This window comes from Gasterosteus aculeatus, chromosome 10 (assembly GCF_964276395.1).
Source record: "Gasterosteus aculeatus chromosome 10, fGasAcu3.hap1.1, whole genome shotgun sequence".
Classification (NCBI taxonomy): domain Eukaryota; kingdom Metazoa; phylum Chordata; class Actinopteri; order Perciformes; family Gasterosteidae; genus Gasterosteus; species Gasterosteus aculeatus.
This window is the reverse complement of record NC_135697.1, coordinates 4997602-5008605: the sequence shown is the minus strand read 5'-3', so window position 1 is coordinate 5008605 and position 11004 is coordinate 4997602. Positions and strand designations below refer to the sequence as shown.

The following is an 11004-nucleotide window of genomic DNA, read 5'->3' as shown; positions in this document are numbered from 1 at the left end:
GACAAAAGTTCAAGGGGGTCTTGCGTCTGCGTCGCTCTGAAAACGCAGAAGCATAAACTAGGCTTAACCGAGAACATTTAGTTTGATTGAGCATTCTTCTCACTTTCGCCCACTTTGTACCGAAAAGCAAAATCTCTGAGCCCCGCCCGCCTGAGCATTCCCGGGATTTAAAATGAGCTCACACCGAGCCATGTCGTCATACTGGGTGGCTACAAACTCCAGCAACAGACCAATAGGATCGCGAGGAGACGGCGATTGACAGCTCGGTGAAGAAAAGCTGCGGCCAGCTGTCACGGCGCGCGAAAGATCCAAAATTCAATTCGGTGTGTATGGAACAGGCGGGAGGAAGAGAAAGAGCCCAGCTAAGCGGTTTCTAAATATGCTTTAACGCTATGAAATAGCCGTTGACACGCAGACATTTGTCTTTTGAGGTGTATTTTGTCTGCTGGAGTTCGATGAAGCGTTGTGTCCGCGAGTTTTTATTTGACAAAAAGAGCGTAAACTAGCCCGGCGGACAAAGATGAGCCTGGTCGTTTCTCAACAGCAGGTGAGGACATTTTTTAGGTATCCGTCGCTATTTTGGAAATCTGACGTTCTTTCACGGACAAGTATCAGTCTCGCGTAAATGTCGTTAGTTACATGGGAACGACCGTGAAGGTCCGTAGTTTTCCGTCGTTAAAAAAGGTGCTAACGTAGTTGTGGAAATCGCGTTAGTTAGCGGTAGCCTTTTAGCTAGCGCGCTAGCTTCGGTTTAGCCAGCTGTGATGGTTGAAGTCTTGGCCTGGTCCCATCGATCCATTCTACACATCGACTCAAATGAGTCATGTTGCTCTTTTATACGTTATCTAAGCAGATTGTGATCTCGGGGTATTGATTACGTTTTTATAAAAAAAAAACTTTCTATAGCATGTAACGCTAATTGACCGACAAAGTTAACAGCAATCATTGAAATGAAGCGATGGCCGCCTTCGTGCTCATTGTTTGGTTTATTTCAATGTGCCACTAATGTCGTTTAACATCCAACATTTGGGTGACTTAAGCAGCTCGAGTGACATGTTAACTCCATTAACAAACTATGTTTTCGAGGTTTCTTCTGACGAATAAAGACAAACGCCCTGTCTTTGGCGACCTAGTGAAAGTCATGCAGCGAGCTGGACAGTCCTCGAGTTTTGCCTCACCTCAACATGCAGTTAATACTCATTTTTAGATTTCATTAAACTACGTTTACAGTAGGCCTACGCAAAGCATGATGATCCACCCCCAAGTAAAGAGACATCTTCCAAAAAAGACTGCAGGTCCCCCAGACTATACTGTGTGATTTTTAAAATGTGTTTTGTGTTTTTGTACCCAGACTGAGGCACTCCCGGCTTTGGCCCAAACCGCCACGGAGAGCGATTCAGACAGCGGGATGGGCTCTCCGGCAGAGGAGACTGGCAAGGAGACGGCAATCAGCAGGGAAGAGCTTCCAGGTGAAGTAACCAAACAATGGATGATGATCCAGGGCAGGTGACACTGTTTAAATGAGGGTTGCAGTAGTTTTAATGTCACTGCAAATACAAGGAACTTGTTCTATTCACATTCTACTGTTTGTGTTTTTAGCTTCATCTTCATCACAGAGCTTACAGCAGGTGCATCAGCCCAATTATTATTTGAATGTCAGAAAGTGATACACAAAATTCTCTGGTGTTAATATAAAAAGTTGTACGGTGGTCAAAATAATTGATATTTTAAAAAGTAAGTGCCTTGTTTTTTAAATAGTAATTTCGTTTTCAGATTCTGACGAGGATGAAGACATCACAGTTCACAGAAAGCCTCGCCGTATCGCCATCAGAGACAGTGACAGCGAGGAGGAGGCGGAGAACAGTGCAGACATGGCCGAAATGCTGCACTTATCTGCTTCCAGCGGGGAGGAGATGGAGGCTGTAAAGGCTCAAGAGAAGGATGAGAGGAAAGACCGGCGGGAACAGAAGAAGAGCAAGAGAATAAGCCACGCTCCCATTGACAGTGACGACAGCGAGCTGGAGCACGCACACAGTGGAGGAATGGAGGAGCAACAGGCGGAGGTGAGGGCGGAGGCAAATTCGATGAAGGAACAGAAGAAGAGGGAGAAGAGCCAGAGGCACCGGGAGAAGAAGGAGAAACGGAGCAAAGCTGTGGAAAAATTGAAGAAGAAGAAGGAGAAGCTCTCTGAAAATAATGAGGTTAGTGCCAAATTATGATACAAACAAAAATAACATCTACACAAAATACCACATGGTGAATATGAAATGTAAAGCTAAGCCAAATCAAACTGTTTTTAAAGAATAAGATTCCTCGACGTGGATCATATTATGACTTGGCACCCTTTTCCCCAGAACGTGGCTCTCCCCCGTGCTCTCAATGACAGTGGGTGTCTGCTGGGAGACACAGACCTGTTTGACACTGGTCTGGGCGACGAGGACGAGGACGAGGAGGAAGAGTCTCTGGAGGCCATCCGAGCTGCTGTCAAACAAAAGATGAAAAAGCACAAGGTACCTAAAAAATAATGATCACTGTTTGCAATATTAAGGGTCAGAACAAGCACCTTACAAATAATACTGGCAACAGAAGTTACTTATGACACTTTGTGAAAAGGCTGGTGAGTGATGTTGTCCCATCAGGCCTTTGTGTGATATGTGTTTTAAATATTGCTGCAGGATCAGGTCTTGGATGATGATGATGATGATGGAGGAGAGGAGGAGGAAGATGATGAAGATGCAGCAGAGAAACCCCAGCGTGTGGTATGCACTAGCAAAATGCTTAGATGTATTATAAATGCTTTTTTGTGTTAATTGATTAATTGTGTTGTGATGTTTTCAGGAGAGAAAAGCTGCGCGCGCCAGCAAAGAGGCAATGAGGCAGCTCCACAGCGAGTCACAGAGGCTGGTCAGAGGTCAGTTTAACAACTTCTAAAGCTGCAATGTCCAAACTATTTCTATTCATAATTCGATGCTCATTTCATCCGTGCTACAAAGACCAAGACAATCTTTGACACCTCTGTTTGTCTTTGTCTTAGAGTCAACACTGGGCCTGCCGTACCACCTCCCTGAGCCAAAGACCATCGACCAGTTATTCAGAAAGAAAGCCCGGCCAGAGGGTCCTGCCATGGCGCTGTTGAAGTAAAGACAAACATAACGTACTCCTGCTCTAGAGCAACAGCCGCCCACATTGGCCAAAATATAGTCACAATTCTCCCTGTAAAATCAGATCATCTGAAGGACAAGTGAACTACCAAAGCCACCATTTAATGGCTTGAGATGTTTAACGTCACATTTAATTAACATCGAGTCTCAATCCCTCTCATATACGCGCGCACGCACACACACACACACACACACACACCAAGTTTTAAGGCTTCCTTAATAGACAAATGAATGAATAGGACTGAATGATTATCTTCTTTTTAGATCCACAAAGTATACAGCCATGATGTTGGAGACGCCGACGGCTCCTCCCCCCAGTGAGCCTCCTCAGCCAGCCGCCGTGCAGGACTCCTCTTCCTCTCTTGATCTGTCTTCCAATCCGATCCTCCTCATACCTCAGCCCGCCGCCACCTCGTCCCCGCAGCAGGAGAGCCTCGCAAAGGCAACAGCTGTCCCAGATCCCGACCTGGAGTCCGGGCCAATGCTTTACCTCTCCGAGAGCCTGCAGGATACCGTCACCGCACTAGGAGCGTCGGGACCCGCTCCGGATTCTGGAGAGGAGACGCCTCTGGCACCCTCGGAGCAAAGGCACTCTGCGGCGTTGTGTCACTCCGAACCCCTCCAGAAAGAGCCTGTGTCCGGCCCTTTGGGGGAGCCTTTAGCCACCCAGTGTGGGGGCTGTGACCCAGTCTCAGCTGTGCCTTCAGCGCGGCGACCCACCAAAGCCAAGGAGGACAAATTGGCCCGACTGAGGAGGCTTGGGCTGGACCCCCCGCCTGTCGCTCGGTTGTGTCCAGACGACGGAGCCTTCGTGGAGCTCGAGCCTCCGCCGCTCAACCGAGGTGAGAACTGCGGTCTTGCGGATGATATCCAAGTTCTAGGACACAAGCCGAGATGAATCAGATTGACAGAGTTTACTTACCTTTTGGATCTGTCGTATTTCAACCAGGCGTGGTGGCCCTGAAGGAGCGTTACCTCCGCCACGTCAAGGCACCCACACGTCCTCACGGTGAGCGAACCATGCAGCTCCACATCGTCCGCAAAGACCGCGCTCGGTCTGGCCAGGAGGAGCTGCGCTCCGACTCACTCACTGTCACCGTCAAAGACGGCGCGGAGGAGCCCGTGGCCACCAAACCAGGTGTGGATACTCACGTGAGACCCGGCGGAGTCGAGGCTCGTTGACCTCTGTCGGCCACACCGTTAACTCCTTCTGTCCCCTCTTGTCACAGGAGAGAAGCTGCTGACTCTGAAGCAGCGCCTGCAGCTCGCCATGGCCCAACGGAGGCAGGAGGAGAGGGTGCGCAGAGCCGAGTTGAATCGCCTCGACAACGAGGACTGTGGCGACGAGGACGAGGAGGAGGACGAGATGACCGATGAGTCTGAGGAGGAAGAGGTACGGAGACGTTAGTTTCCTCGCCGCTTTGGAGCGATCACACTGATTTGTACATTGTTCTCACGGCACAATGTTTGCTTTTTAAATTTATTTTAGAACATAGATGACTTACTGGGAGGTGATGGTGTCAACGAAGAAGAGAAGGACGATGAGGAAGGCAGCGTAGCTCAGGGAATCAGGAGGCACTCTCCAGCACTGAACCAACCCTCGGACCTGATTCATACAGACGGTACACTCATGCTGTTCCCCAGCAGCTCCTGCTCTCGCACCGGGTAAGTGTAGTTTGGAGTTCCTTTTAAATGCACCTGGATGAAATGTTGACTTGGTGTTACTTACTTAAGCTCTGCCATGTTGTTTTAGGGGTAAAACTGTTCATAAAATACATATTATTTTTGAGCCACTAAATACCTAACCGTACATTGTTGTGGTTACATATTTGTATGCACTGTGTGTAAATGTAGTTGAGCTTCACACGCACTGTTCTCCTTCTTCAGTGACGGCATCAGGCGGTCTGGTCCTTCTGGACAGGACAGCAGCAGCAATAAGGGTGCGTAGAGTGGAAGGCCGGTACGCTGGAATCAGACTGAAGTGTAGTCTTGATTAGTTATTCATGAGAGATGATGCTTCAACTAGAGTGACAACAGTAGGAGTCAAAGCGCTTGAATGTGCTCCGTTTGACTAGAGGCTCTCTACTTTGCTCACGCTCTTGTCTTCTCCGTCTCCAGAAGACGATGACCATCTGTACTTGGGGAAGGACGGCAGCCACAACAGCAGCTTTGAGCTGGCCGGGTCAATGATCACCTCCTACCAGCCCGTCAGTCACCAGCGCTCGGCGGGGAGGAGCATCTCCAACTACTCCATCTTCCGTTCCCCTTCTCCATTCAAGCCCAGCTTCCTCGGCTCTGCCTCCAAGGTAAGATATAAAAATACAATACTTGGAGCCCCTAAATATCATCAGCAGGGAATTGAGTTCTCCCCCTTTTCACTAAAACTATGGTTATATTATCGTATAGTAACCAGTCATCTCTTTCCCCTCCTATCAGAGCTCTGGAAAGCTGTCTGAGCCGTCCCTCTGCCTCCCTGTTGAGGACTCCCAGGACCTGTATGCGCCTGCCTCCCCAGGAGCAGATTCGGGGCCCTCTGGCAGAGCGACCTCTGGCCCCAGCCACGGGGGGGACTCCCAGGGTCGCTTCTCCCTGGAGGATGACACCCACTCGCAGTTACTGGACGCAGACGGCTTCCTCAACGTGGGTCCGCGCTCCGCTGGGCCTCCCTCCCACAAGAGACAGCTGATCCTGGACAGCCTGGATGAGAATGCAATGGATGCCAACATGGGGGAGCTGTTGGGTCTCTGCTCTGGGGGATTCGGGGCAGCGGAGAGCCGCTCCGGCGGCGCGGGTTCAGGATGCCTCGGAGCGTCGCAGGAGGACGAGCTGATCGGCTTGTGCTCCGGAGCGTTTCCACCGACGCAGGCAGGAGAGGAGCAGCGGGAAGAGTCTGATAATACCATGGATCAGCTGCTGGGCCTGTGCTCTGGGAGGTTTTCTAGTCCAGGTAAACAACTGTTTGCTGCTCCACCTGTATACCGTATTCTGTTTTAAATCAAAAACATCGAAATACTAGAAATAAATACAGCTACAACTCGTCAATAAGAGCCTCATAAACCAAAGAACCTCGAAGATCTGGAATTGAACTGTCCATTGAAATAAAGTTTCATTGTAGGATATTTGTAGATTTCCACATGAATAGCAAACTTTTTACCCAAACAACAAAAGTGTATTATAAAATCATTTTCCCCACTTTTCTAGTTACATGTTATTAAAAACTGTCTCCTTTTCCGACAATTGTAGGTTCTGCTCACACGGCCTCGTCGGCACCAGACAGGTACAGTTAACAGACCTGAAAGAATCCTAATCCGAATGATTTATGGCTCTTCACAAAACTATGCAATTTAAGGTTCTCATAGTCATTTCTCTGTATAAAGTAAAAAGAAGCCAGAGGAAGAAGAGCAACAGGAGGAGGAGGAGGAAGAAAATGACTGCGAATTCCGGCTTCTGTCAGATGTGGAAAGTCTCAGTGAACAGGTAAGATTGTCTCTGAAGTTTAACTAACTGGATCTACATGTTTATGATGGAAATGACAAGGGGATTGTGGGCTTTGTAGGAGGACGAGGATGAAGATGGTGTAGAGGAAAACGCCGAGGAGGAGGAGGATGCAGATGCTGACGAGGACAACGAGATCGAAGAGGAGGAGATGCAGGGAGTCTTTGCATCACAGCAGGTCAAGAGGAAGAAGAAGAAGAGAATGTAAGTGTAGAATTACACCTGGTGCGTATGGAGGAATACTACACACATAATCATCACATAATCCCGGCTGCAGCACTGCGGTTATATGGCTACCTGTCTCCTGCACACAGGCGCTTGACAGACTACCTGGAGTCGGAGGCTGAGCTGTCCGGCAGCGACATGGACGGCGACGACGAGGACGACGATAGAGGCAGCGAATACGAGGAGGAGGAGCTCCTCGAGGAGCTTCCCTCTGACGAAGAGCTGCAAGACCAAGTGAACAAGATCCACATGTGAGTGCATCGCCTGAATGGGAGTTACTGCCATCACACCGGGAACATCAATGCGGGATAATTCCAGCGGGACGCCTTGCATCTGGAATGGAGCGGGGAGATGAAGATGTTGCGTTGTTCTTACAGGAAGCAGATAATGGACGACGACAAGCGGCAACTGAGGCTCTATCAGGAGCGCTACCTCGCCGACGGCGACCTGCACTCTGACGGACCAGGACGAGCTCGCCGCTTCCGCTGGAAAAACATTGGTGAGTTTGTGCCATGAAGCAGTAGCTAACTGAGAATTTGACAGTGTTTTAGACATTAATAATAATAAGTGTTTATTTAAGTATACATGTATGTGAGCAAACTTAACCAAGCGTCCTTCAAAGTCACCCCGACCGTCTCTTGAGTCTCCTTTTGGATTCTTCCTCCCAGATGATGGTTTCAACGCGGACAGCACGGGGGCAGAGGGCGAGCATGAGGAGGAAGATGAAGAGGTGGACCTGTCTGAGGTCCAGAGGAGGAAGGAGAGACTGGAGAGGGAACAGTGGCTCAGAGAACAGGTAGCTTTAGACTCCTTGCCCACAGGTAACAGTGAGGAGCCATCAACACTAAGTCTAGTCCAGTATTGACTGATATTTATTTATTTATTTTTAAATTCTACGCCATCTTAGAGAGTTGTCCCCAGTTTGGACATTTACAGGATGTTATTTTGTCTTCATACCTTTTCTCTCTCTGTGCATCTCCTCTCAGTCTGAGCAGAAAGCCAAGAAAGGGGAAGATTTGGATGCAGATGATGAGAAGGTCGGAGAGGAAGACAGTCGCTTTATGAAGCTGGCCAAGAAACTGACCGCCAAGACTCTGCAGAGAAAAGGTCTGTCTGCGAGACGGATCCATGAGCGCAAATAAAACACCCGACGTGCAGATGCCTGCTGACGGTTCCATTCATAGACCTCTAGAGTGAACAGACGTAATCGCCAACATGTTTTGCAAGGAGGAAATCTCATCGTAGTGTCTCAAATGTGACTCTCTTCACCTGATGTGCTACAGAGCTTTAGAGATGAAGCAGACACGAGCGCACACTAACCGCACCAAAACACTGGCACGTGTCCCAGCAAACTAAAGCGACCTTGACTCTGATGCCGTGACCAATATTTTCCCCAGAACAGTCATTTCCACACAGTTGAGTCATTCTTTAGTTCCTGGGGGGAAAAAGGGAATGTGACCAGGAATAAGTGGTATGTGTGTAACAATTAGTAGCTTTTGTTACTGCCGACTTTACCCACTCTGGTCCAAAAGACACATTTCGCTCTGCAACAAGACCTCAGTCGGATTTAAATGGTGTTTGATGAACTGAAGACATAAATTAGCCAACAAACTGCTCTGAAATATCTAACTTTTGAAGCACATTTTTAAAGTATTTTCCATCTGTGTATCCCGATGAAAGGATTTGAGTATGAATAATTCAGTGACTAACTTTCCTTACCAGAGTCCCTTGCGGGCGCACAGCCAGAGAAGACGACACCGGCCCTCAACCCCTTCCAGAGACCATCGCAGCCCCTGCAGGTAGACCACTGCCAAAATAGTGACTTAGATTGGTGTTATTTCTATTTTTAGGTTTTATATTCTGTATGTCGGAAACAATAAAGTTTTTTTTTTTTTTTTTCGTTTCTTTTTTTTTTGTAATATCTTGTCACGGATCAATTCCTGATCCGTTGGGATCCCCCTCACGCTTTGGATCACTTGTGCACTGGGGATCAACGAGTAATAATGTTGGACTGCTGGTGTTCTTTTTGTAGTAACAAGTGCCTGAATTAATGTTGCACGGTGTATCAATACTAGTCTATGATGGCACCGTGTGGTTTTGATTGATATCTTGCCTTAGGCTGATACTAATATTCATTTTTAGTTTGTGTTCCAACAACTGGCATTAAAATAAGGGAAGATGCAGATGTTTAATACTATTCTAGATAAAAATACCAGTATTGTATTTGTGGTATATTTATGGCGGGTATTGGATCAAAGTAATCATGTTGCTATTGTGACAACCTTACCCTGAATATGACTTGAGTGTCAGTAAAGCGATTTTAACACATAGTGTTAACTTGAACAAAGCGGGTCAGGAGTATTTAACAGTGAAGGTCATGGCGAGCGGAGGAACTTGAAAGGCTACCCGTGTCCTATAAGGTGGCAGGTTTGGGAAAATTTAGGCTTCCCTGTGAATTACAATGACAGGGTAAGTGGTAGACATAACCATTATAACCTGCGTTGTTTTCATTTTGATTTCAAATTGGATCGGCGATTAACCTTAAACATACTTGGCATTTTGGGGGGAAACCAATAAACAACGTCAAAGATCAATGTGAGAATTTTCTCTCCAGGTGAGGAGAGGATCACTGCTGAGTCAGCCTCACTCCGTCCTGCAGAAGCTGGCCTCCATCTCCGATGCGAATCCCCTGGCGCCCAGAAACAGCAGAGGCTTCCTGTTCCAAACTCTGTCCCCTGAGAAGGACAAGTCCACCTCGGACGCTCCCAAGGTACAGATGAGATGTGTTGCCGCTGGATCAGAAGGACGCTCAATATGTGACCCCTGCCAGGCCTCTGGCCCTCACCTGCTTTGATCAAAAATAGTTTTTGGATAAATGTTTCTTAATGAGTTAAAGGGTAAATGACAATGTTTTGCAAATACGTGGAAAGTGCCACATGAGCACCCGCCGCTGACCTTGAGTAGGCTCATACAACTGACTGCCCTGTGTTCTTCTCAAAAAGAGATTACTCACTGTGATGTTCATATGAGTGTGACTGGTGAGTTATTTGGGGGGGGTTTATATTCGGGTGTCTTCTAGATTCAGGACACTGGGCGGAGCCAAAGGCCCATAGTTTCTGTCTGATCCCATTGAGCACAGACACAGAAGTTATTGTAGTTTTTTCCAAGTATCTTTTGACACCAGAGTCATCATGGACTTCCTGTGTTTTTTTTTTTACTATTTGTTCCATTCTAACTTCACATGTGTTTACTCCTCAGACGATGAAGAAGAGGGGGGCGGTGGAAGAGGTGAACCCAGCAGCAAAGCGGGTTTGCAAGCAGGACAGACTGGCAAGACCGACTGAAGGCACCCAGAGGAGCGTCTTCAACTTCCTGGACCACTGAGGTTACATCACCACCCGCTGAGTGATGATGATCAGCAGACGAAAGGCGAGAATTGTGCAGCCGCATTCAGGATTTCACAAGTTAGCGAGACCTCCGAGGCGCCTCGTGGACGCTCCACACATAACTTATACTTAATAAATACAGATACTTGTGTGTTTACATGTTTACGCTGCTTTGAGGTGGCAGGCTAAAGCGGACCACTGAGGCCCCTCTTGTTCCTCACGTTCTCCCGTGGTTACGCCAACAGAGGTGTGCCACACCATACTTGACCTAATCTGGACCTTCTGAAGGAGGTCCATTTAAAAACTTTTATCATGTAAATAGATTGATTGTTTTTTTTTAATGGTAAGGGTGTTTTTGTTGTATGCCGATTTAAATGTTTGTTTTAAATTGTAAATAAAATTTGTATTTTAAGACCTTGTAGTCTGTAGCAAGTGTGCAACAGGTGTGATGTTCATGCCAATAAATCTGGCACAAGTGTTCATGGGCTGGAGTAATTCTAATGAATCCTGATGATCCTCTGATGTCTCATCCAGCACCCCCATCTGAAAAAAATCATCCAATGTTTTGATTTGTGTCTAAATAATTGCAAAACCAACAACCTTCTCATCGGCCTAAGCTGTGGTCTTAGTGCTTAATATCAAATGTTGGCATGATGACGTGCTAGCGGAGCCTCACAGCCATTATTCTGGCTTTTCATTCTCTCCTGCATTGTTTAAATGCACGTTCCCCTGACTAC

The 11004-nt window shown here is 47.5% G+C and overlaps 1 protein-coding gene across 1 annotated transcript; it reads left to right on the top strand.

Annotated features, from left to right (window-relative positions):
• The first annotated feature begins 111 nt into the window (after positions 1-111).
• On the top strand, positions 112-10681 carry clspn (claspin). The gene is made up of 24 exons (XM_040189182.2): positions 112-547; positions 1352-1469; positions 1774-2201; positions 2355-2510; positions 2676-2759; positions 2839-2911; positions 3035-3137; positions 3426-4003; positions 4111-4299; positions 4391-4554; positions 4651-4826; positions 5049-5101; positions 5280-5467; positions 5598-6108; positions 6405-6438; positions 6539-6638; positions 6718-6860; positions 6971-7132; positions 7259-7380; positions 7550-7677; positions 7868-7988; positions 8604-8680; positions 9496-9651; positions 10140-10681. The coding sequence occupies exons 1-24, from the start codon at positions 521-523 to the stop codon at positions 10263-10265; spliced, it is 4017 nt and encodes a 1338-aa protein (XP_040045116.2). The 5' UTR covers positions 112-520; the 3' UTR covers positions 10266-10681.
• The last annotated feature ends 323 nt before the right edge of the window (positions 10682-11004 follow it).